At 38.7% G+C, this 26979-nt stretch overlaps 2 protein-coding genes across 5 annotated transcripts in view; one reads left to right on the top strand and one right to left on the bottom strand.

The window, feature by feature from the left end:
* The window catches only part of GIGYF2 (GRB10 interacting GYF protein 2), a 108513-nt gene that overhangs the window by 36331 nt on the left and 45203 nt on the right, over positions 1-26979 (top strand). The window contains exons 8-12 of one of the 2 annotated variants that reach the window (XM_060241949.1): positions 15286-15465; positions 20081-20298; positions 20384-20546; positions 20629-20826; positions 24469-24653. In XM_060241949.1, coding sequence (XP_060097932.1) covers positions 15286-15465; positions 20081-20298; positions 20384-20546; positions 20629-20826; positions 24469-24653 — 944 coding nt within the window. The remainder of the gene's footprint in view (positions 1-15285; positions 15466-20080; positions 20299-20383; positions 20547-20628; positions 20827-24468; positions 24654-26979) is intronic. The other variant, XM_060241950.1, reaches the window with a different exon arrangement.
* Positions 88-11627, bottom strand: KCNJ13 (potassium inwardly rectifying channel subfamily J member 13). Of its 3 annotated transcripts, XM_060241951.1 has the most exons (4): positions 11451-11627; positions 4071-4122; positions 2812-3292; positions 88-1783 (listed from the first exon to the last, which is right to left on the bottom strand). In XM_060241951.1, exons 3-4 carry the CDS (start codon positions 3287-3289, stop codon positions 1164-1166), a joined length of 1098 nt encoding a protein of 365 aa, XP_060097934.1. In that variant the 5' UTR covers positions 3290-3292; positions 4071-4122; positions 11451-11627; the 3' UTR covers positions 88-1163. The 3 variants fall into 3 exon arrangements, with proteins under 3 accessions (XP_060097934.1, XP_060097935.1, XP_060097936.1); XM_060241952.1 differs by lacking the exon at positions 4071-4122 and having other exon boundaries at positions 11451-11626; XM_060241953.1 differs by lacking the exons at positions 4071-4122; positions 11451-11627 and having other exon boundaries at positions 2812-3481.

Genomic DNA, 26979 nt, shown 5'->3' with positions numbered 1-26979 from the left:
TTGATACTTATGTTTTATGACAGGAGCCTTTTAATTGTCCTTCCACATGAAAATATTTAATGATGTTGATGATACTGGGTAGTTTTGAATAGAGAGTAATTATTGATCTCTCTGTGTAGCTGAAAAAAATCTGACGAATCCATAAGAGTGTTTCTTTGACTATTCAAAAACAGTGTTCATTTTCAAAAAATAGCATTAGTTCTGATAAATGGTTCTAGTAATATGAAACAAACCTGGCACAGAACCTTGAGTTCAAAGCCTCATAGTAAGCTTCATGTTTGTATAATTATTTTAGAGTCACCAGTTTATCTCTGTATTGTTTGAACTGAGTATCTGCTCAGTAGTGTGTCCTTCTGATATCAGGACTGCAAGTTTAGACTTGTATCATAGCTGATACAAGAGGCGTTGATTGTCTTTCACAAGACAATTACAAATCAGTTTCTCTCTTCTAAATATATTGCTTGTTTATAATTGTGAAAAGAGTTCAGGTTCAGAGTATTAAGAGTCTAATACATATTAGGGTCTTGTCATTCACTTTCAACACAGAAATGCCTACGGATGTTGAACTTGTTCCTAGCTGCTGGAACAAATGCTTCAGCAAATGCTTGTGATTTTTCTTAATAAACAAGCACAGCAGGCTTGCAATTTCATTGCCACAGAAAATACTAGCAACATTCTTCATGGCATGTTTAGACATCAGCATATTCTCTTGTAACCATTATAGCAAGAAATAACTAATTCAAAGAATCTGAGGGCTCTTGAGCTTTCCAGATGAAAATTCTTTTCAGCTGAGATAGTTTACTAAAGTTTTGTCCATTTTGCTACAGATTTTACTTTCCTGTACTTCAGATTGTTGCCAGACTGTGAGTCTTAAAATCTCTTGTTTCAGGGTCAGTGCAGTTTCAATCATAGTCTACTGAATTCAGCAGGTAGCACTCTGTTTTCACAGAATTTTTGTAGTGCTGCTTGTCCCTGACTGTTTTTGTGCAGTTAATCCAGTGGCTCATCACTATGAACACACTATGCTTTTTATTTTGCACATTTTTCTGAAGTCAAAGTTATTGAGGGTCGGGGGAAAGAATATAAGGAAATGGGGAGGAAAAAGAAAATATTGACACATGATACTCTAGTCCAATGAAAAAGAATAATACCACTTTTGAAGTCTATTCTGTCAGACGAGTCTCACACATCTGAAAGTTATCAATATGCTGTCCATTGATGCGGATCTCCATATCAGTCCTCTTGGAACTTTTGGAGTCTGCAGTTGGAAGTTCTGGAACTGTCTTATCAAAATTCTCCATCTTGATTTGATATTCCCCTTTGGAGCCTCGAGCTAACATGGAGGCAAAGTGGTGATGTAACATGATCTCAGATGGTAGGTAGGATGTCCTCCTTTGACACGTTTCTCCTGTGCCCTCCTGTGTGGCTGAAAGGAAGACTACTAGCTCAAAATGACGATGAGCCTCCCTTTGTAGGAGAATGGCTAGGGGGCTAGATGGAGTTATGGAGTGGTAATAGGTTAAGGGAAAAATGAAGAATGGACATTCTTCAGAAGTAATGCTGTCCAGATGAAAATCCACACTTGTTTGATACAATTGACCATTTTCACGTTCTTCATAAAGCACTGCAGAAATCCGAACACTGGTGAGTGGACTTGGGCGAGTATTAGCCACTTGGAACATTAGGTATGGCTTTCCTTCTCTGTGTGTCACTACTGCAGAGTAAGTGAACCGGATAGACAGAGCTCGGTTCTTTGGCCGGGCAATTTTTGCTACAAATGCACCTAAATAAAAACAGAATTGAAATACTGATCATGCAGTTAAGCATAGTTTCATGGTGTAGAGTAGACAGAAACTAATTACCATTAGGAAGGTGTATTTGATTCTGTATTTGATTCATGTTAATATTAGCATTAATATTTACATTATATTTAATAGTAATACCAGAATTATATAGATCTGCCACAGTGATTATTTGAACCATAAAAATACTGTTGCTGGGCAACTTTTTTTAAAAAAATCAGATGTTGATTAAAATATTCACCAATGTATTTGCCACCATCTTGGTTAACTTTACTACAGAGAAGAATAAGAGCCAGCATCTGATTTGTGGTTTAGAGTTTTGTATTCATACTTTGTTATATCATATCTGGTTGGTAGAGTTTGTAATAAATCTCATTTTAATTATATTACATTGATTATTAAGCTTCTAGTGATATGAAATAACCTGAATTTTTCAGTATTATTAGCCCTTTTAAAATGGCTTTAAATAAAATAGACTTTTAAACCCCTCTAATATTTAATGACACTCTTTGTCAATAAAATATCTTATGCTGCAGTACTAAATATAGTTACTTAGTCCCATTGAACTAAGTAGGGCTTATTTTCTGGGCAAACCTACTTAGGGTATACTTTTCATTTTAAGCCACACATTTGTATCTGGGCAGATCTGTTGAAATCTATATAAAAGATAACACTACTGACTGTTCTCACACAGCAGAGTAATGTAGGAAAGAATGTTCAAATTAAAACACTTATTTTATTTGGAAGTTTAAAGAACTGAACAGTTGGAATAATTACACATGACCCAAGCAGTAGTACACAATTAATTTTTAGTTCCCGTCTCTTCACTGTTGTACTCTTACTCACACTGTAAAATCTTGTCAAGCTATTCAGAAAGGAATTTTGTATTTTTAAGAATGCACAGTAGCATAGCTATATCCTCTGCTTTGCCCCCCTCCATTGCCTTAAAAGCATCTTTATTTGACTCATACCTCATGAAGTATTTAATAGTGAAATAAGAGCTAATTACCTGTGATGAAAGCCTCCAGCATAAGTCCCAGTACCATTTGTATAGCCAGTAGAGCAATTGCACTTGGGCAGTCTCCACTTGGGAACATTGTACCATAACCAATAGTGAGCTGTGTCTCCAATGAGAATGAAAATGCAGCTGTAAAGCTGGTGATATACTTTACACAAATAGTGTGGTTTTCGGGTGGGGAATCGTGATCGATTTCCAGATCCCCATTCATCTCTGCTAGTAGGTACCAGAGAACGGCAAAGACTAGCCAGTGGAGGACAAAAGAAGCAGAAAATACTAGCATCATCCATCTCCAGCGCATGTCCATTAAGATTCCCCAAGCATCTTTCAGGTATGCAAGGCGTTTCCCGTGAGCACCCTCCATGTGGAGAGTGCTGTGCCCATCTTTCGTGACCATTCTTGGGTATCGTTGGGCCAGGAGAGGAGCACTAGGTTTGGTGTTATTGCCTTCTATCACTTCCGTCCTCATCTTCTGAAAATGAAAATAAAAAACTGTTGGATGCTTGTTTATTTGAAGCTCAGATGATGATCAGAGAGTCTGACACATTGGCAGTAGACCAGATGCCACCCGCAGCTAGCCGAAGGAGTCTTAAAACATGCCGTTCTGAGAAAATTAACTTTAGAGAGCCAGGTTTGCCACTGCTTTCATAGCATTGTAACGATCATCTAAAAAACATTAAACATCAATTTTTTCCAGATTTCTATATAATTTAGCAATGTAAGCTAATCTTTCATATTCTAACTTTCATATTTTCTTAAGGGTTTGATATTATAGTTCTGAAATAGTTAAGGAGTATTAGATTTCTTAAATTCAAGGTTTAGTTCATTTTATTAAAAATAGCAGATAGATAGTTTAATATATAAACAAGATAATAGTGTTGCTAGTCTTAAGTCTTTTAAAGTTATTATAAATATAATTTCTTCAGGGTCTTAAGACCATTGCATCACTTTTATTGCATGGAACTTTGGGGGACCATCTAAAGACTTTATCATTTTGCATTCTAAACCAGGTAATTTTACTATACTGTCATTGGTTCTTAAATTTGTACCAGTTTGCATTCTGAGCCACTGACTACCAGCTACATGTGGCTTTGCTCACTGTACCAGATTCTTCGTCTGATGAAGTGTGTGTAGAGAGTACATGAAAGCTTACGTTCTGAATAAAACTAAATTGGTCTTAAAGGTGCAACTTGACTCCTATTTTGTTCTACTAATAGCTGTGATATTTTTATCATCTAGAATTGTGGTACCTGGGATATAGCCTCTTCTGCTGAACATACTCAGGCCACTGCTGATGTAAAGCTGCATTAAAAAGGGGATAGAGAATAATACGGAAAATATTATGCAATTGTATAAACTGAGAGGAAACCCTGAGGAAAGAATTCCAACTCTAAATCAAATATGCCAATGAGAAATATGGCGTGAAGGAAGCATCTGTTGGGCTCTGTTACTCATATTTAGTTTCTAGTTATACTGACTGGTTTTCAAAACTGTTTTGGTTCCTGTGGGAGATTTCTAGAACCTCTAAAAATCAGGCCCCTTTTTATGAGCTGCTGCTTCTGTTACAGCTCAAGAATGCTCAAATGTAACAATCATAACAATAGTAGCAACCATAACAAAAGCCAAAAAATCCAGTCATAGTGTGTCTCTACCAGAAATTGGCTTAATAAAGAACTTTTGGTATATAAAATGGTTCTGCTGATACATTATATTGCTGTAGGGTACCATGTCCTGATGGCCTTAATAACTCATGGTAAAATTGAAATTATATTCAGATTATGGGCTTTGATGAGCAACAGTGCTTTTGTACAGTAGATACACAACATAGGATCTTGCACAAAGGTAACAGTTCTGTCCGCAGGAGATCACATTTTCCTAGTAATCATTTGGCAGTGCATACTCTAAAGAAAAAGTTGCTGTTCTTTTCCTGTCCATCTCTTCATCCCCTCCCCTCACATGCACGTGTAATAATTTATTTAAAAACTAGAAATAAGGCCTGTTGTGAGAATATATACAATGGGTTCTAGAAGGAGGCTCTGGGTGAGTGCCCCGCCTTGGGCACTCAGCGCCAATTTGCTGTGACGTCATAGCACGACAACAGTCACATAGAGGCTGAAGATCAGCATTCGTTTTGCTTGCAGTGCATTATTGCCTCCTTTTCTTATTGTATTTGGCCTTGTGCTGTATAGTATCAGTGTGGGCTTGTGACGTGACCTGCCTTTTTTGGCTTGGCATAGTTGTGTTATGGCATACTATAGAGTATGTGCCTCAGGGCAGCTATTTTCAGTATGGGAAGTGATCTGACTTCAGCTTTCCATATCCTCCCCCCTCCCTGCAGCCTCTGCCTAGGAAAAGCACAATCTTTCTCCACAGTGGGGATCAAAGCAGGAGGGAAGCAACCTCAGCAGGGTATAATGAAACAGAGTCCACTCTGCAAAGCAGCCATTTTTTTTCAGGGGAACTGATCTCTGCCGTATGGAGAGCAGTTATCACTCTGAGTGATCTCCAGCCCTCACCTGGAGATTGGCAGCAATAGTTCCCCAGGAGGAAATGGCTGTTTGGAGGGTGGAGTCATTGTACCTGTCTGAGGTCCCACCCCTCCTCAAATCCCAGCCTCTTCAGACTCTACCCCTCAAATCTCCAGGAATTTTCCAACCTGAAGTTGGTAACCCTATCTCCCTCCCAGTCAACCATCATCATGCCTTTATCTTCCCCTCTGATTTCAGCTTTCTATCTCCTCCCCACTCCCTGCAGTTTTTACCTAGGAAAAGTAGTCTTTCTCCATGGATGGGACCAAAGCAGCTTTTACAGCATTCTCCTCTCCTCCTTTTGGTCTGCACAACAATCTTGTGAGGTAGGTTAGGCTGAAAGTCTGCAACTGGTCCAAAATCACTCACTCAGCTTCCACAGCAAGAACCTGGGTCTGGCAGGCCCTACTCTGAAATGCTAACTGCTACACCACACCAGCTGTCATAGGGGAACTGCTGCTGAACAGTAATAAGCAGTGAAACCTAAGTCATGCCAGTCAGGTGGCATTGAGTCATCCAGAGGGTGCTGCCAAGCCTAGGGTAGCCAACCTCCAGGTGAAGCCTGAAGATCTCCTGGTATCACAACAACTCCAGGCAACTGATCTCTCTCGTCCTGGAGAAAATAACTGCTCTGGGGGGTGAACTCTGTGACATACTATTCAGCTAAGACCTCTGCCCTCCCAAACTCTGGCTTCCATAGACTCCACCACAAAATCTCCAGGAATTTTCCTCCAAACTGGAGCTGACAACCTTAGTCAGGACTGACCCTGATGATGTCTCCCTCAAAGGCCAAAATAGGCTTGGAAAGGACCTTCTACCCCCACATTTTACTGACAGAACCAAGCTTGAAATACTATGATTGCCTAGCAATGGACATGAGGGAAAAGTGAGTTGTAGGTGAAGGCAGCTTCCCCAATGGCCCAATCTTCATCTGTCCTGGGGCTGGAGGGTGGTATTGCTCTCTGTTGAAATTGAGCGACATACAGCTCAGCCAGCGGAAGGTGAAATGAGTTGTTGGCAACATGGCTTGCCTTATATAGAGAGAGAGATGTCTGTATTTTAATATGTTATAGTCTCTTTTGTGTAGATCATCTGATTTTATTTTTTTGTGTTCTGTTTTGCCATGGTTTCATGGTGGTTAAAATATACACTCATCAGTCTTTCTCTTTTAGAAAAAGTTTAGGTAAGGTTAAGCATTGGTGTACTTTCTGATACTCTGGAAGTTTTGAGCTTGGTTTTTCCTACAGCCATTAAAACCTTTGGCAGTTTTCTCATTGATTTGAAATATGAATGGCAAACTTGTCTGCAATCAGCTCTCTATTATTAGCCAGCTAGTTCCAAGATTGTTTTCTAGAACCTGTTATCAGTAGCCTGGTACAGGTTTACTAGAGATGCAATTATGATCATGAAAATGATTGTATTCTTATATCTGCAGAATACTGTCCTCTGCATTTAAACTTGTCTTTTCCCCATATTGTTACTATTGTTACAAAGATAATTTCTGTGTGCCATACCAAGATACCTGGAAAAAACAGTATTTAATGTACAGCTCATCTTTAATTGCTATGATGATTATCTCCCACAACATATTTTCACTTGGTTAGTGTTCACTACTTCACAACCTACTGTTCCCAAGCCTTTATACCTAGAACCAACGTACTTTCAAAAACCATTTCAGTTTTGGGGTTCATTCATCATTCTGTGCCACAGTTATATAGTTTAGGTCTTGCTGAAGTCCTGTAGATCGGAAGTTGTACTGTTTAAAATTTTATGTCCTGTAGTTGGGAGCATTGGTTACTAAGACCAGGGCCAATGGATAAAGCTGATGGGACCAAATAAGACTATTAATAGCAATACTTCATAGTTCTATGGCACTTTAGAGTTTTCTGAAGGGTTTCACACTTTCTCAGTCACCCTTACAAAAGCCCTGTAACTAGGTCAGAATGATTATCTCCATATTGCAGGGCTAAGTATGAGTTCATAACAGAGGCAGATTTGAAGTGCAGTTCCTACACTTTACTTGTTCTGTGAAGAACAGGTTTAGGTGAGATATAGATGGCCTTCATTTAATTCCAGAATAATAAATCCACCCTTATTTAAAGGGAAGCCTGCTTCCATTTGGAAAAACAGGATATTTACCTATATATTCTGTTACGTAAGTTGCATGAGAAGAAAATGGCTCCTTCCTAAACAAGAGTGTAGTATCTGGAAAATGTGTGAGTTCTCAAGCGAATTTTCTTCATTGTTTGTTGTTAAGAGCTGTCACCCTCCCATAAATTGCATCACCTATTAAAACTAATTATCCAGTTAATGCCAGTAAGGCATCACTTGTAGGGGCAGTAGTGGCTTCCTCTATAGTTTTAATGATCTAGAATGAATTTAAGGCATTTTATCTGCTTACAAGGTGACAAATTTATTGTTATATTTTGAAATCATCTGTTTTTAAAAAGCATAAGTGTTACTGGGTTTTTCAAAGGAGGATTTATCTTTGAAAAGAGTCAGACTAAGGGAAAATGAATCTGATAGCTGGCAAAGATCTGTTTAGAAAATGAGCTGTCCTAAGATGCTAAGTGTGCCAGGTTTTGTTATATGTAGTATGTATTCATTTCAGTGCACCACAGCTACAGTGCCCAGAGTGATCAAGTTGTGCTAAACTTGAATTGTGAGATTATGTTCTTGACCAAAAGGGGTTGGGTTGATCAGGGATATAGTAGGGATTTATAGTCCTTTCATTCCACATGACAGCTTTGGACATCTACGTGTGACGCCTACAGCATCAGTGGTATTCAATGTTGCTGATTCTAACTTCTCTTGTACAACGTCTAGCATAATTCTTAACCTTAATATTAAAACTTCATTATACCAGTCAATTACAGCAAAGTATACGTAACTAAAATAGCAATGTGCTGCTTGCATAGATATATGTGCAGAATTCCGTGTTCAGTTAGGCATTTGAGTGTCTTTGAGATCAACTCATATCAACCTTTTGTATTTGCCTCAGTGGATTTAAATTTCCCAGTAAAGTAAAATGAAATCGGTTTAAACAATAGACTTCTGCTTTAAAGGTCTGCATGTTGAGAAGACTGAAATGCATGTGTGTACTACATTGCACTGGAACAGGAACATCCACTGACACTCCTTATTTCTTAGTACTTATGGTTCTTAGGAGTAGTCAATAGGAAATTTTTAAAAATCTAGTCCTAGATATGCAGAAAGGCCCCTGAGCACTGGAGGACTAGAATAGTACATATATCATGAACATTTTTTTCCAAAGCCCGTTTGAAGTGCTAAAATTCTGACACAATTATTTGGGAAAGAGTGACTAATGAAATATGTATCCTACTATACATGTGAGGAGGAGTATATTATTTCTGTTTAGAAAATAAGAGCCTTGTTGGACCTGCCCAAGGGCCCCTTTCCAGTACTGACCAATTAGATACTTCTAGAAAGCTCACAACTAGGGCTCTGCCCTGTAGTCTGTTGTACCTGCCTTCCTGGAGAATTTCTCACACTAATTTTCAAATTCACATATCCTCAGTTTACCACAATTTTCAGTTTGTATATTAAAACTTTATAAAAAGGAATATTAACTCTTGTCAAGCAGTCACAATCAAGATTCCTTTTTCACTGTGACTTAATTACACAGATTGGTACAAACCTGGAAAACTGATGGTGCATGTTCACATCAGCAAAATGCAAAGAATGGCAAAGCACTAATTCATGCCATTCTTCCAACAAGATCAAGTAATTAATAATCTCAGAACCTAAGGAGAACTTTTAAACATCCCTAGTTATATGGAAAGCTACTATAATATTTATTCTATTTTACAAAATATATATCATGCCTTTCTGCTTGCACAAGGGCCAAGGTAGAGGACAAATTAAAACACACAATAAAATCACATTAAGACTGCTGCAGAAATCATTAATACAGTTAAAACCAGAACTAAAACACAAAATAAAAACATTAAAAACAGTGGGCAGGAAGGAGGGATTACTAATGGAAGGCCAAGCAAAACAAAAAAGTCTTCACCACTGGTAGAAGATGGTAACAATTACAGCTTCTCATGCACATGTGGCTGTAGAATTTATTTTGCTTGTTGCACTAATCTGAAAATATTCCTAGTTGTAATGATATGTGCAACTTTTATATACATATGTCACTTGCTTTTGTCTGGAGTGAGCAACAGTTGTCCCAAGGAAGCATCTTCCCATTACCACCTATTTCTCCTACCATGTCCATTTGCTCACATTTCTTGTCATAGTGCTGTTTCGTATGAGAGCCTGTATCAGTTCTTTAAAGCCAAAATTAAGGAAGTGTCTATAGGACCATATGTGTACATGTAGCCAGCATAGATCAGTGCTGCATTTTCAGGGCTAGAGCAGATGTATGAGATGATACCATGATTAAACTGGGAAAGTAATAGCCTAGGAAAAAAGAATGTAGGTTTAGTTGGCATACATTTGAATAATTGAGATAAAATAGATGAGGCATGTTGCTCAATAATTTGTCTAGTCACAGGCTATTTAAATTATGTATGCCTAATTTGGAAAGGGTTAAAATACAAATATTTAAATATCAGTTGAATATAAATTGAGTCTAAATATCAGCTGAATATAAATAGGGTCAGTTACATTGCCTTCCACATTTACTGAAGTTTAATATACCCATTATGAGAATATGGAACAAAGAATTAGCAGATGTTTAAGAGGTAAAATTACTATAGATCAGACATTTGTTTTTGTGTTCTGCTTGCAGGAAAATTTAAATTTATGGAGAGAGAGGGTTGTGCTTGATCCTGACATTCTAAGTTGTGCTCAGGAAGTCTGATTAACAGATCAATCCTGAGGTTCACTGCTACTGAACCGAGGCACTGGTTACAACATCCATACAGTTAAGCAAAGGCTGCATCACATAAATACACCAGCATAGCACAAAGTATGTGATGGCATTGCAGACTTATATAGCAGAATTAGATGCCAAAAATGCCTTACCAGACTTTTGAAGCTTATTTTTACTAAAGTCTTTAAGAATGAAATGTTGCCGTGCTTTATTATTTCTTTCAGATTTCTATTACCATTCACTTGTCTTCTTCAGATTGCATCTCCTGGCTACAGGAAATGAGATTACGTTGGGTGAATGCAGAATTGTAATCAGGCTCTTCTTAATCATTGAACTCTTTACAGTTCGGAGTTAATCTGTGTGTGATAGATTTTGAGAATATTCACAATATCAAGTTTATAAAGTTTACTTGAATTGCTAAGGAATCATTTAGGTTTAAAATGTACAGTATGTCTTCAAGACTGCATTTGTATCCAACAGAATAAAAATGATATTTCAGCTAGCTCTAGAATTACTTGACAGTAGAGAACAGGAGGAACTACAATAATCCAATGAAAATTACTTCATATTACTACAGAATTTGCTGGTTAATTCTTACATTTTTCAAATTGGTTAAGTTATGTTGAAATTAAAGTAAAAAAAATAATGTTTTCAAGATTGCTGAAGATGAAAGATTGGGCCTGGGATTTAATTTTTTTAAATCTTGAATCCTTTTGGCTAAGATCAAGTGTGCTAAGGGTACAAAACGAAAAGGAATCTTTAAAATAAATTCTATTACATCTTTTGTTAAGTATACAGTCGTATAATTGTTTCAGGGCTGTGCACTTTCAACCAGTTTTCATAAATGCTTGCATTTAAGATTGATGTAGCAATTTTGTCAGACAATTTTAAATTTTAGTGGGCATTAAAATATGGCTCCACTGACAGGTTAGTTAATTTTTGAAGAGATGTCTCTTTGGAACTGAATAACTAGGAACTACTTCATACCTTTTTTTTGCTAATTAAAGCCATATGGAAGATGCTGTGGTTATTTCTAATGATATATCTGTATAGAAAATGTGTTCTTGCTCTGGATGTTGAACACAGTGGAAGCTTGAGAAGACCAAATGAAATAATCAGCTCTACTAATTATAAAAAAAAAAACATTCCCCAAACAGAAAATCTTTTCAAAGTCTGCTCAAAAGTGAGTTTTTGTCTTAACAAACTATACAACTAGAAATAGGAATACAAATGATGCTCTGTTAGCATCATGTACTTACCAGTATCCTTGTTGGTTTATCTGTTTGGAAGGGAAAGGGAGGGAGGTGTATTGCTTTGATAGGGAAATCGGACCAAACTTTCTTCTATATACAGGGATCCCAATGGAATGAAGAGGGAAAAAAAGTTTTGGCATCTAGTATGGAAGGATGTTTGTTCAAAATGGGCGTACAGGTCTCATTCCACAGTTTATAATGTGGGGGGTTGGTTTTCATATGAAGCTGATGTGATTGGTCATTTTGTCTGCAGGGGTGCCAATTAGCTGTGGTCATGTGGAAAAGAATGCTGATTTGTTGGAGCTTTCTTTACCGTAGCAGCTGTGGAGAAATTCATAAGTACTTACTTGAGAGAAAGGGGTGAATTTCCCCCCTCTTAATCAGGATGGGGGTTTTAGGTTTGCATAATCTTATTTAAGGTTTTACTTAAAAGTTCAAAGCAATGAAATTCTTCAGAATTGTTTTCCATTCAGCCTTTTTTGTTACAGACTTGTAAAGTGTTCATGCTTGGTTTTCTAGTAAGAAAGTCAGGTAGGTTGAGGTGAAGGTATAGTTTCTGTTTCACTTTCTTCCAGCCTATTTAGATTTTTTTTTAATTGCTGTGTTTTGGTATTGACAAACATGCCACCATGAGTGATAGCCATATGCAGTAGAACAAGATTGCTGCTTAGTCTGCTATGCACTTAAACCTATAGGTGTCAAGGCCTCTGTAATCAATTGGAACATTTATTTTGCCTTTCCTGTTTAGCTTGTTTTGCTCCTAGGACTGCATTGAAATTGGGGGAAGTAGAAGTATGTATATAAACAGTATTGCTGGGATGGATGGGATATTTACAATGATCTTAAGGTAAAAATGAGCCGTATCTTTGGCATCACATAAATCTGTGATCTTCCAGATTTATGCTGCATAGAATTTAGTGTGTAGCAACCGACTAGTAAAGACATTAGCTGAAAACTAGTCTATAAGGTCCACCTTCCAGAACCACTTACATGATCTGTGAGGGTTGCTTTGTAGTGCAGCAACATTTCACATTTTTCCTTAGTTAGCTGCTGATGTGAGGACTTTGATCAAACGTCAGACGTAAGAGGATCTGAGGAACAAAGACTGTGATTGTTTGCAGTAAAAGTACTGAAGACCTGCTGTGAAAATTATTAATGTAGACCAATATAATGCTACTTAGAAACTTGAAATCTCCCTCATGTTTCTCCTTTATAAAAAACCTATAAAATACAAAACATTAATTCTAGATTTCATTAGTGGAGAACATTTCAATACATGTTGAGGCATAGCACCATACAGCTGAGACAAGCTCTGTGACATTCTTGGTGATGAGATACTTCGCTCATTTAAGTCTGTGCAGTTTGTTTTAATTCTGTCCAGATCTCATAGCATAGGATTGTGGTTTTATTTTTAAAGTACAGGCACTGTGTTCATTTGGTGGTAGTTTTAAACAAATTGCTGGTTTTTAAAAGATGAATTGTCTCATATTTGCATGCATGTTTAAACAGCTTTGGAAATGTAGTTGGTGCTGTAATTTAGAATGATGAGCAGTATGCTTCAGTGTGAAACAAAATCTGCCCTATCACGTGATTAGTCTTTTTCCAAAACTTCAGCGACATGTACTATTGTATAAGAAAATCTTGCAGAATTTGGAAATATTTATCATGAAATGTCACTCTTGTTCAAGTATAAACTCTTTAATTCTAGGAGGGAGAAGCAGATACAAAAAAGAAATCTTCTAGGTTGGACAAATTGAATCACGGTGGAAGAAATGCTGGTCTAGATTCATCCTAGGTATCATGGCAGGATACTACTAGATCCCTTCAAGTTGGGCGTTGTTGCATGGGGTGTGCAAATAGGGTGGCCTTTTCTGCTAAAAAAACCAGACATATCTACTTCTACTCATGCATCACAAGTTCAATTTTACTTTGGGAAATTTGTCCATGCTTTGATTTGGAAAATTTGTCCATTTACTGTGGGGAATTTGTCACAGTGTATTATCTGAACATGAGAGATACTAGAAGAAACCCTTTTTATTGTAGTAAGGAACAGTATGGGTGTTTGTATATCTTATAGAAAGAGTGTTGACATTGCTGTTTGCTATTCTAGTAAAAAATCCTTAATAAACAAGTTCTCAAAAGTTTGTATTCCAGAACACCACTTTAGTACTTTGAAGTTAGTCCCTTTTAAAACTTCAGATTACATAGCTGTAGACTTTGTTGGCTGGATATCTTTGTTGTATCTGAACTTTTCCATAAACACCATAGCTGGCTTTGGGTCAGACATGGAATGCAGGTGCCCTTTCACTGCTCCTTCTCCTCAGGAAGTCCAGTCAATTAGTTTGAGGCAAAGCCACAGATCTTTTTCTTTTTTGTTTTCATCCTGGGAAATCAAGGCCAAACACCGACCTCTGTGCTAAATAATTTTAAACCCAGTAAAATGCTGGGGGCATAAACTTACATACTCAAAGAACTTTGGGTTTTGTGAAGCATTTTTTAAAATACAGTGACCAAGTCTCTATTTGGTTCCTCATTTTTCAGTAAATTCAAAATATATCTAGCATTTTGAGTATAATTTCATGCAGTTTTCTGTAACTATATTTTTATTTGTTTAGGCTTTGAAATCTGTTACAATTTGTTAACAAATATATTTTTGTATTCTTCTAGAATTAGTATCTTTGCAGCTTAATCCTATGCATGCTAATTTGAAAATAATCACACTAAATTCAATGTGGCACTCACTAGAAAGTGTGAGTAGGGTCACATCTTAAATATGACTATGCTTCCCCCGCCCCATTTTCTTCTCACTTTTATCATAACTGAAATCATTGCAGCCGTATAGGATGCTATGGCTGATGCAGAGCCAGATGTCAAATACTCAGATAAGAGACCAGCATGCATGGCTCCTCCTTTTTTTTGTTGTGTCCTCTTAAAACATTTATAAGTTAAGCTAAGAGAAAATGGCTAGTCCAGGGTCACCCAATGAGCTTCAGAGATTAATGAGGAACAGAACCTGGGTTTCCCCTTTCTAGTGCTCTAACCGCTAAACAGTACTGGCTCCTCCATATCATTACTTGAAATGCAGTAGTCTTCATACATTAATTGTATGTAATGCACTAGTTCCCTTTGACCAAGGACATGCTGCTGATCAAAATATGATTTCTCCAGAATTGCTGAAATCATTGTTCTAAAATAAGATGATATTGAATGATCCCTAGTTGATGTTCAATAAGAAAGACAAGAAATAAAGCTTTTCAAATAAATTGGATAATGTAGTGTTTAAGAACTCCTCCCATGCAAACAAAAACAGAATTACTGTGCCATGATAAACTTTGCAGTGGTTAGGAATAGTGTCTTGATAATGCTGAAAAGCGATCTCATTGAACATCAGGTGGCATGAAACTGTTTATGCAAACAAACTCTGCAGATGCTTCTCCATCACTTGTTGCTGAGTGAACTTTTGACATTCTTAAATAGTTACAGCTGTGTTGCAGCACAATCCTGTTCTGGAGCACAGTCCCGTGCAGAGTTACTCCAGTCTAAACCCATTGGTTTCAAAGTGAAATTAGTGGGCTTATACTGGAATAACTCAGCATAGTGTTACCCTGTAAATCTGGTTTTTGAAGCTTAAAATCCTAAATTTGGTTTTTATCCTACAAACTGCACAGGGTAGCTTAAACAGAAGAATTTGTCCTTAGAAGAAAGGCAAAGAAAAATATCTTAGTTCTTCTGTCCTTTCACCTTGGTACTTTTGTGATCTGAATTGTGCAGTTCTTAATTACACTCCAGATGCTCTTCATGATGAATCTATTTATCACTTGCACACTTATTTTGTTTGCAGCAAGACCTAACTTTGAGGAAGGTGGGACAGTAGCAACGGCAAGGAAGCATGAATTTATACGCTCTGAGAGCGAAAACTGGCGCATCTTCAGGGAAGAGCAAAATGGTGAAGATGATGATGGAGGCTGGAGACTGGCTGGTTCACGGAGGGATGGTGAAAGATGGCGTCCTCATAGTCCAGGTGAGAGGGGAAATATGAGAAGGGAAATCACAAAGGGGCAGTGAATAAACAAAGTCTGGAAGGAAAAGTTTTTATTTGAAAATCTCCATAAAACTGCCCTATGCTGGAAATAATCACTTCAAGTTTTGAAATGGGAAAAAAACCCTTTGACAATCCTCTGTCCTAAAATTAGACAATAACTGAGCTATCCTTACCTTCTATGGTATTTTTTTCCACCAAATGTGCTCCAGGTCTGATTTCTTCTAAGAATCATCCAAGGTCCTGAGGCAGCAATATTATCAGATGCTTTCTTCTACTTGGAAAGGAGAGGAAAGAAATGTTTGTCACAGAGAATGCTGCATTGTGTGTTCTCCTGACGTCAGACATAACTGATAGATGCACAATAAAGCAGCAGTGTGTCTAACTTAGACAGTATTAAAACAGCTGAACCAGCACCTCATGATGATCAGATGTGGGAGCCTTAGTTAGGACATGAGTATTTTGTTTAGCACACAAAGAACACTACTGAATCTCATTTTTTTTTTAAATTCAGAGGGGCTATATATATGACAGACTCGTGTCTAGATTATTCCTGAGGCTGAAACAGTGCTAGATACTTTCTACTACTTAACCAGCAGAGAGAAACGCTTGTGTCAGAAAATGCTGCATTATGTACTATATGAACATTCTGTAGGTTGCCCTTAGTTCAGAAAAAAATTTAAGGAAATAGTTGAAATTTCAGTCTGTACTAAACATGTTATAAAGTAAGATCTAAAAATGTTAATTTGCTGTAGGATCAGTTGATGGTTGTTCAGGTCTTACAAGACTAACAAAAGTAGCTTTATACTATGAGATCTGTATTCCCTATTTAACAGGAATTCTGTGCAAGGATTATGATAATACTTGAGTACTCTGTCTTTCTAAATCTCTCCATGTTCCAACTTGCAGTTTCCTTCCCGTGCTATAGAATGTATAGGACCATTAAACAGTTTTAAGAGGGAGATTTTTAAGTGTACAAAGGAATGGCAATAGTATAATTCTTCTTTGTATTAAAATAAATTGTTTATATAAAGGAGATAATTATTAACAGTAGAATGCATTGTATCTTCCTTAGTTGGAAGATGGGGCTCTTAAATTTGAAACTGAAACAATTCAGCTGTGTTAGTTGGAAAGCCTCTTATATTCTTATCTCTAAAGTGTCATCCTAATGCAAAATGGGAGTTATTAATGTATATGAACCTCTTTGATGAGACATGTTTAAAGTTAGTTTGTAGCATAGGGTTGCCAGCTGCCTGGAGAAAACATACAATGCCCTTTTAGTAAGAGATTAATGGGGTGTTGTTTACGACCACACATTGAGCCTCTGTGAAAGGGACAAGACATTTCTCTAGGCCTTTTGGCAGTCTCATTCTGGAAACAAAAATTGCTACAAGCACCAGTGCCTTAATCATATACACCATTTAGCACTTCACATACATGTAGTTAATCAACAGACTAGGAGTTGCAGTAGCTTCAGGCCCTCTACTGGTTGGTCAAAATATGTTTGAATAAAGTAAAAGATTTTATTTATTAGAATCATAGAGTTGGAAGGGACCTCCATGGTCAACCCCCTGCACAATGCAGGAAATTCACAAATACCTTCCGCTAAGTTCACAGGATCAGCATTGTTGTCAGATATTCATCTAGCCTCTGTTTAAAAACTTCCAAAGAAGGAGAGCCCATCACCTCCCAAGGAAGCCTGTTCCACTGAGGAACCACTCTGTCAGGAACGTCTTCCTAATGTTTAGTTGAAAACTCTTCTGATTTAATTTCAACCCACTAGAGTCTGACCTTCTGGGACCATACAAAACAACTCAGCAGTATCCTCTATATAAAAACCCTTCACGTACTTGAAGATGGTGATCATACCACCCCTCAGTTGTCTCCTCTCCAGGCTAAACATACCCAGTTCCTTCAACCTTTCCTCATAGGACTTGGTCTCTAGACCCCTCACCATCTTCATTCCCTTCCTCTGGACACATTCCAGTTAAGTTTATATATTTAAATTGTGGTGCCCAAAACTGAACACAATACTCTAGGGAGGCCTAATCAGAGCAGAGTAAAGTGATACCATTACTTCACTTGATCTGGACACTATACTTCTGTTTATACAGCCCACAACTGAATTTGCCTTTTAACTACTGCATCATGCTGCCGACTTGTGTTCAGTGTGTGGTCCACTAGGAACCCTAGATCCTTTTCACACATAATACTGCCAAGATGAGTCTCTCCCATCCTATAATGATGCACTGGATTTCTCCTACCTAAATGCAGAACTTTACATTTTTCCCTGTCATTTTATTGGTTTTAGCCCAGTTTTCCAGCCTGTCAAGATCAAGCTGGATCCTGTTTCTGTCTTCTACTGTACTTGCAACCTTTCCCAGTTTAGTATCATTGGCAAATTTATTAAGCATTCCCCCTCTATTCCTTCATCCAGATTATTTATAAAGATGTTGAACAAAACAGGTCCCAGGTCAGATCCTTGAGGCACTCCACTTGTCACTCATCTCCAAGAGGATGAGGAACCATTCACAAGCACTCTTTGGGTGTGATCTGTCAACCAGTTACAGATCCACCTAAAGGTAACAGGATCCAAACCACATTTTACCAACTTGTCAACAAGGATAGTATGTGGAACCTTATCAAAAGCCTTACTGAAATCAAGATAAACAATGTCTACAGCATTCCCCTGATCCAGTAAGGTAGTCACTTTTTCAAAAAAAAAAAGAGATCAGGTTAATCTGACGTGACTTGTTCTTGAGAAACTCATGCTGGTTCTTAGTAATCCCAGCCGTCTTTTCTAAATGCTCAAGGACTGACTGATGATTTTTTCTAAAACTTTTCCAGATATAGACGTCAAGCTGATGGGGTCAGTAGTTATGCAGATTCTCCTTTTTCCTCTTCTTGAAGATGGGGACAGCATTTGTTCACCTCCAGTCTTCCAGCACCTCACCTGTTCTCCAAGAATTCTCAAAAGCAATACTAGGTTTTGCACTCAGTGAGGGACTTGCCACTGTATGACTGCACCCCAGGTTTTTAATTCTGATAGGAAGTTTGTCAGGGTTAGGGATGCAGTGCAATCTGTTAAGTAGCAGAATCATGTTCATGAAGGTAATGGCTTGTACTTAACCATTTCTAATCTGACTCACACAGTCACAACCAGCCTATCCCAGCTTATAGAGAAATGCATTGGAACTAGCAGTCGCTACCTTTTGCCTCCTCCCTGCCTCATTCTCAAACATATTTATAGTTATACAACCATTTAAAACAAAACTTTGAAATGAGCTGGTCAGCTATAAATCCTTTCACAGAATTACTGTGCTAGCATAATACATTAGCAAAGTCAACTGATAGAATCAAAGATCACAGATTACAAGCTACACTTCAAACCGCCCGGGAAAGAGGCTTGGTTGTGAGCAGTCAGAAGCCCTGTGCACAAGCTACAGTATGTGCTTGATTTTTTTCATACATACATGGAGTAATTCTTGTGTTACATTCAACACACATACAACAATGTATGATTTAAACCCCATGTATGTCCAGTTTCGTTTGTAAAGTGAACATGAGTTGGCTGTTCCAACTAGAGGGGAAGAGGGGGAAAGAAATCCGTTTGGAAGAAACTTGGGGTGTGTGCATTTAAGTAAGGACATCATTGACTGTCATAATAGAATGCATGTACCTTTGATCTCAGAAAGGCATAATTCCGATGAACTCCGTGTTACAGACTTACCTGTTTTCTAGAACCTTGTACAATAGCTTTAGTAACAAAGGCTGCCTCTCTGAGGTTGATGCAGTGGTGAGGCTCAGTAGTAACTGTTGAGGAATCAATTGGGAGAGTGAAATTTCTTCAGTTCGTGGACAGTGCCTGTCCTGAATATGAAAAGCTTGTCAACCAAACTGTAGGAACAACTATGAAGACTGGAGAGGGCACGGAACATCTGGGGGGTGGGATGGGTGATTTGCATCTGTTTGAGTGTCCAGATGAAAAGTATTTGGAAACTTGTAAGTGTTGCTCAGTTTTTATTAGGCACAAATAAGAAGATAAATATTCAGTGATCTCATTATTATTCTGTGACTTCTGACCTTGGTGGTGTTGTTGTTGTTTTTTTAATTTGAGGGAGCTCCTTTATGTTGTGCACTGGTTGGCTACTTTATTCAAAGGTTGTACTTGAGGCATGCTTTTCCCTTATCATATTGTACCAAAGTGCTCTGGTAATCCATTCGCATTTTTGATGAAAAAGAGGAGAATAATTTTATTCATCAGTCTAAAACAGAGGAAGGGAAATAAATTTAGACTGGTCATTTCTAACAACTCCTGTCTTTACATGCAGAAAAATAAAGTGGTCCTGAGCTATTTGTTTATTAATAATAACATAGCTAAAAGTTAGTGGTTTTCTAAGGGAGCACTGTGAGGGGAGAACAGTGGTGACAAACTTGTAATAAAATACTTAGTTCAAGGTGTATCATAAGCTGAAGTGATGTTATGGTGTCAAATCATGCTGTCTTCCATGTCCTGTTTTTCTGAGTCCCTTTCCCTTTCCAAACATTTTCTTTCCCTATGAAACTCTTTTGTAAAGTAACTTTCCTGTCCCGTTAGATGGCCCACGTTCTGCAGGCTGGAGAGAACATATGGAGCGACGGCGAAGGTTTGAATTCGATTTCCGAGACAGAGATGATGAGCGGGGTTACCGAAGAGTGCGATGTGGCAGTGGCAGTATGGAGGATGATAGGGATAGCCTTCCTGAATGGTGTTTGGAAGATGCAGAAGAAGAAATGGGAACTTTTGACTCATCTGGGGCATTCCTGTCTTTAAAAGTGAGAAACTTACTGTGGACTTGGTATACCATAACTGTTATTTATAAGTAGTGTATAAAGATACATGTTTATGTTTCTTCCTTAGAAGGTTCAGAAGGAACCAATACCTGAGGAGCAGGAAATGGATTTCCGTCCTGTGGAGGAGGGGGAAGACCAGTCTGATTCAGATGGAAGTCACAGTGAAGAAGTCAAAGAACTAGATAAAACACACATGAGGGAAGGGGCTACAGCAGAGCCAACAGCAGCAGGTAAGAAGGATTTCTTGGGTGTTTTTCTCAAGCATTGCTTCCATTTTCCAGACCAGTTAAGTAAAATTATCCATGATTTCAGAAGTAACAGAAGAAACAGTCAAAGAATCTTCACCATCTGCCAGGTCAGGTACTCCACCAAAACCCCAGTCACAGGAGTCGTTAGCAACAAGCCTGCTTGAAAGAAGAGAGGACCATGTTCCAGATGTAATAGAAAAAAAAGGAGATAAAGAGAACCAAATGGAAGATATCCTGCCATCCAAAGTGCCCATTAGAGAAGGTAATCAAAACAGTGAAGCAGGTATATGATGTCTGACATATTTTTAAAAGAATATACAGAATGTACACATAAGAATGCATTTTTAAAGCAAAGTATTTGCAAGGTGTTTAAAGCAAGATATTAAAGCAAGGACTCGCTGAAAAATCAAGCTCTTTCTGCAATGTTGAAAGTATCTAATTGTTTTTATTGGCTAATTTTAGTAATTAATTCAAGTCTAAATACAGGTTTGATGTACATATAGCAACTGGGATTAATTGGAGAGCTGTAGGAAGAATTTTCACTATCTTTACTACTTACTGTATGGGCCACATCTAAGGGTATTTATAGCTGGGCTGGGCTAAAATACACAGACCAATTCACTGCCTGTTGTAGACAGAAGGGAAAAACTGTTTAGGAACATGTGGATAGTCTAGGCAAGGGGTGTCAAATGTGTGGCCTGCAGACCTAATCTGGCTACTCAGGGCTTGTATGCAGCCTGCGAGCAAATGGCCGTTGTCTGCTTCCTTCTTCCTCTCTTCTGAGTCCTTCATAGCAGCTTGCTTTAACAGTGCTTTTTGTATTTCTCCCATGTAATGCAGCTGAGCAGAGCAGCCTTTTGCTCTTTCCCTCTTCTCTCTCTCTCAAGGGAGGAGGAACCTCACCCGGTGGAGGAGTTTGGCTCTGTAGTTCTGCTGTGCAATTGATAGAGCCTGCCTCAATCCCACAGGAGAAATACAAAAAACACCTTTAAGACCAACAGTTTTATTCAAGATAAGAGCTTTTTCCTTGCTACAGTTGTACGTATGTGTGTGTTTTGCCAAGGATCTCCTGGTTGTAACTGGGTTGCCTTCCCCTTTATCATTATATTCATGCCCTCAAGATCCTGTCTTTCTCAATAGGAAAGCAATGCAAATTATTTAGGTAAGGAATAGCAACAAGCCAGTGAGGTGGATTAGGCTGAGAGTGTATGTCCAGCACATTTCCTTTGCAGACTGGGGATTTTGAACCTAGGTGTGATGGAATCAAAGGGTTAATGGAGAAGCTGAGGACTCAGAGAGCCCTGAGTCATGTGACCTGAAGGTGGGGGCCAGGGGTGCTCAGAACTCTCAAGTGACAGCTAACGGCTCAGAGGTTAACTGTCAGAAAAAGAAAAAAACGGTCAGAAAGGGAGAGTTGGACTGAGAGTGTGTGAGAGAGGCTTGGTGTGAAGTGAAGCTCTATATACACTCTGTACACTCTGTGAAATCAGCCAGGTGGCTGAGCATGAGGCATATCTCTAGGTCATGAGTGCCCTCTAAGGAAGAGGAAGGTGACAGAGAGTGTCTAAGTGGAAGACCTTAGTGGTCACAGACATATGATACACTGCTCCTAGGAGTTTATAAGGTGGCTGAGGGAGAGCTGTGGGTTTGAGGGAGTCAGGAGAGCTGGGGCTTGTCAAACCAGACGACTCGAGGACCAGGCACTCAAAGCCCAAGAGGCCAGCCTGATTAAAGTTTAGGAGAGTGGATTAAAAGAAGAACTGTGTACCCTGAAATACTTCCGAGCATTGCTGGAGGGTCTAGCCGACATACTGTATAGCAAATGTTATTCCTGCAAGATACAAACTAGCCTCTGTATATACATCCCATCCCCCAGTTAAAGCCTATTTTGGAAATAAAGACCTATAGTTTGCTGTTATGTTCTCTGGTGCCTGTGTGATTGGGAAAGACTTCAAATCTGCAGTGGTCCCCTGTGCATCTACTGTATCAGAACCCCGAAGAGACTAACGTATATTTAGCTGCCCTCGCTGTGGCAGGGGGCAATAGGCTGGCGTCACCATAGCAGAGGTTGTGATACTAGGCTTCCCAGATAGTAGGCTGATACTGACCACTATACATTGAAGAAGAAGACTGCAGATTTATACCCCGCCCTTCTCTCTGAATCAGAGACTCAGAACGGTTTACAATCTCCTATATCTTCTCCCCCTCACAACAGTCACCCTGTGAGGTGGGTGGGGCTGAGAGGACTCTCACAGCAGCTGCCCTTTCAAGGATAACTCCTGCAATAGCTATGGCTAACCCAAGGCCATTGCAGCAGGTGCAAATGAAGGAGTGGGGAATCAAGCCCGGTTCTCCCAGATAAGAGTCCGCACACTTAACCACTACACCAAACTGGCTCTCTTATGCTATCTCTGTATTCTTGTTGTTAGGTTTTGCCTAGAATCTATCACAAGACTTCTTGAATAATTGCGGAAGAGGTTTTAATGAAAAAACATATAGCAAACACTTGTAGCATGTATACGCAAGGCTACTGCCTTGCCAGACTAACACAACGAAACTTACAAACTAAATATAGGTTGTAGGTTAACAGCCCATCACTCCTCCCGCCTAAACTCTCCCACTCAAATTTCTCAGGCCACAGTGTTACTCTCCATCAAGGTTGCATTCCAGTTCACAGACATCTTCAGTTGGTACCTATCCCCCCTTACTAGAGAGACGAGATTAGGCCCAAGCTTCCCACCGTGACTTCCCCTCCATGTTGTCTTTCCTTATCACTAATGTTCTCATACATAAAAAACTACAAGCTTACCTAGAAGATATATATATTATATATATATGGGTTAGTAATTAATAACATTATAAATAATGTTTGTTAGCATAGTTAAAGGTGTAGATACATATAACAATAAAGTTATGAATATATGAGCGTATATAGGAATATATGTTTTGGATAATTGGCTCTTTATCAGCAATGATAATACTATTAGGAAAATCAGCAACGTGTATTCAGAGTACAAACCTGAAATGGATCTTTGTCCGGGACTTATACCTGACACTTGTAATGTCTCATAGGAGCTGCAGTTATTTTTCTGGGGAAGACTATAGTTTTGTAGATAAACACGTAGCCCTCAGTCTGTGTCATGGTGCCTTCACATGTTCTTGATCAGCACACAAAGCCACTTACGTACAAAAGCTTGCAATGCCCAGCCATTTCATGTTTTCCCCTGGATCCTAGGGCACAGAGCATTGAGCATGAGATTTCTGTAATGAATGTCAGTAAATCAGAAGAAGGTTTGCAACTTACAAATACTCAAGATTGCTACAGCACAGACATTGTCTCCAAATTTTGATGCAATAATTCAGAGCAGGAAGTATCAGTTATCAGAGTATGTTAAACAAAATACTGCAAGCATGCTAATGTTTTAAGCATGTTTTATTTTAATTTAAAAAAAATTGTTTTTCTGTGCATTGCATTTTATTACACACATGGTTCAGTCTAATAAGGTCTCATCTATGTTAGATCTGGCCCTCATAACAAATGAATTTGACACCCCTGGTCCAGTCCATGGGTTTCTGGAATGTTCTGCCTTATTTCTCCATATAGAGTCTGTGAGCTGAATTTGGCCAAGGAGCTGCTGCTTACCTATGATCAGTGTGAAATGTTTTGTTGTATCAAATTTAACCCTGAAAACTGAGGCTCCTGATGTAACAAGAGCATCTGTGCATCTAGAAATGTTAGGTAAAGGAGGGTCAGAATTATTTTAGTCTTATCCTTAGATGAATAAAGATATGTTTATCAGGAGCAAATAATTTGGATAGTATGATGGACAGTTCAGAGCTCCTCATGAGTCAGCCAGCCATAGAGCACATAAAGAAATTTGCTTTCCATGCTTTCCCCCTTTAGAACCAGTTTCCACTGTCCAGCCTTCACCACCAGTTGCTCCAGATGTAGCTTCCCCTGCTCATCTTCCAGACTCTAATCCACATCCTGCCTTAAGGCCTGTTCAGATATCAGTCACAGCTGCTCCAGGTATGGGGAATATTCCTACTGACCCAGATGATGAAGAGGGCCTCAAACATCTAGAACAGGTAATGAATCTTCTCTTAGATATTTATTACTGTTAAATTTTATTTGTACTTCTGCCAGCTGCATTTTCCCACCACCAACAAAGCTGTGTACAAAAATACAATTAAATATGTCAGATAGTCAAGTGTATTGGTAATTATTGAAATTTCAAATACAAAATCAACAGTTCACTACAAAATCATATACAAAATTAATAATTACTTAATTATTAATCCTTTGAAAATTGATAAATCAGCTTGCAACTTTGAATGATTTAAGATGTATTTTTCTCCTGTTGTGAATCCAGAATGAACCATAGAGTTGGAAGGGACCTCCAGGGTCATCTAGTCCAACCCCCTGCACAATGCAGGAAACTCACAAACACCTCCCCCTAAATTCACAGGATCTTCATTGCTGTCAGATGGCCATTTAAAAACCTCCAAGGAAGGAGAGCCCACCACCTCCCGAGGAAGCCTGTTCTGCTGAGGAATTGCTCTAATGGTCAGGAAGTTCTTCCTAATGTTGAGCTGGAAACTTTTGATTTAATTTCAACCCATTGGTTCTGGTCCTACCTTCTGGGGCCACAGAAAACAATTCCACACCATCCTCTATATGACAGCTCTTCAAGTACTTGAAGATGGTGATCATATCACCTCTCAGCCGCCTCCTCTCCAGGCTAAACATCCCCAGCTCCTTCAACCTTTCCTCATAAGACTTGGTCTCCAGACCATCTTCGTCATCCTCCTCTGGACCCATTCCAGCTTGTTTATATCCTTCTTAAAATGTGGTGCCCAAAACTGAACACAATACTCCAGGTGAGGTCTTAACAGAACAGAGTAAAGCAATACCATCACTTCACATGATCTGGACACTATACTTTTGTTGATACAGCCCAAAATTGCATTTGCCTTTTTAGCCACCGCATCACACTGTTGACTCATGTTCAGCATATAATCCACTAAGACCCCTAGATCCTTTTCGCACATACTACTGCTAAGACAAGTCTCCCCCATCCTATAACCATGCATTGGATTTTTCCTACCTAAATGCAGAACTTTACGTTTATTCTTGTTAAAATTCATTTTATTGATTTTAGCCCAGTTTTCCAGCCTGTCAAGGTCATCCTGTATTCTGTTTCTGTCTTCTACTGTATTTGCAACCTCTCCCAACTTAGTATCATCGGCAAATTTAATAAGCATTCCTTCTATTCCTTCATCCAAATAATTTATAAAGATGTTGAACAAAACAGGTCCCAGGTCAGATCCTTGAGGCACTCTACTTGTCACTCCTCTCCAAGAGGATGAGGAACCATTCACAAGCACTCTTTGGGTGCGATCTGTCAACCAGTTACAGATCCACCTAACGGTAACAGGATCCAAACCACATTTTACCAACTTGTCAACAAGGATAGTTTGTGGAACCTTATCAAAAGCCTTACTGAAATCAAGATAAACAATGTCTACAGCATTCCCCTGATCCAGTAAGGTAATCACTTTTTCAAAAAAAGAGATCAGGTTAGTCTGACATGACTTGTTCTTGAGAAAACCATGCTGGCTCTTAGTAATCACATCCATTCTTTCTAAATGTTCCAGGACCGTCTGTTTGATGATTTGTTCTAAAACTTTTCCAGGTATAGACGTCAAGTTGACAGGTTGGTAGTTACCCAGATCCTCTTTTTTCCCCTTCTTGAAGATCGGGACATTTGCCCGCCTCCAATCTTCCGGCACCTCTCCTGTTCTCCAAGAATTCTCAAAAATAATAGCCAGAGGCTCAGAAATTACATCTGCAAGCTCTTTTAGAACCCTTGGATGCAATTCATCTGACCCTGAGGACTTAGTTTCATTTAAAGAAACGAGGTGTTTATGTACTACCCCTATGCTGATCCTTATTTGGAACTTCATACCCTCCTTATATGTTCTGTTTTTGCCATGTTGAGCACTGTTTTCCTCAAAAGAGAAGACTGAGGAAAAGTAGGAATTGAGCAGTTCTCTCTCTTCATTACCTGTTACAATTTCACTTTCTTGCCCTCGCAATGGGCCTACCATGTCCTTGCTCTTTTTCTTACTCTGAACATAAGAAAAGAACCCTTTTTTTGTTGTTTTTAGCATCTTTGGCCAGCCTAAGCTCATACTGAGCTTTAGCTTTTCTAACTTTTTCTCTGCAAGCACTGATGATTTGTTTATATTCATCCTTGGTTATAAGACCCTCCTTCCAATTCCTAAAGGAGGCTTTTCTATTTCTCAAGTCTTTAGAGCTGTTTATGGAGCCAACTCGATTTCTTTAGGCTTTTTCCATTTTATCTTCTCATAAGAATCGTCTGGGATTGCGCTTTCAGTATTTCGTTTTTAA

The sequence above is a fragment of the Heteronotia binoei genome, chromosome 6 (genome assembly GCF_032191835.1).
Source record: "Heteronotia binoei isolate CCM8104 ecotype False Entrance Well chromosome 6, APGP_CSIRO_Hbin_v1, whole genome shotgun sequence".
In the NCBI taxonomy this organism is placed as follows: Eukaryota; Metazoa; Chordata; class Lepidosauria; order Squamata; family Gekkonidae; genus Heteronotia; species Heteronotia binoei.
Note: the sequence above shows the minus strand (reverse complement) of the source record. Positions and strands in the feature narration are given on the sequence as shown.

Bases quoted from the DNA above. Each gene is read 5' to 3' on its own strand.
- KCNJ13 (XM_060241951.1), bottom strand. From the start codon at position 3,289: ATGAGGACGGAAGTGATAGAAGGCAATAACACCAAACCTAGTGCTCCT. The intron at 1,784-2,811 runs GTAATTAGCTCT...GTTTTTATTTAG, and splicing joins GCTGGAGGCTTTCATCACAG to GTGCATTTGTAGCAAAAATT.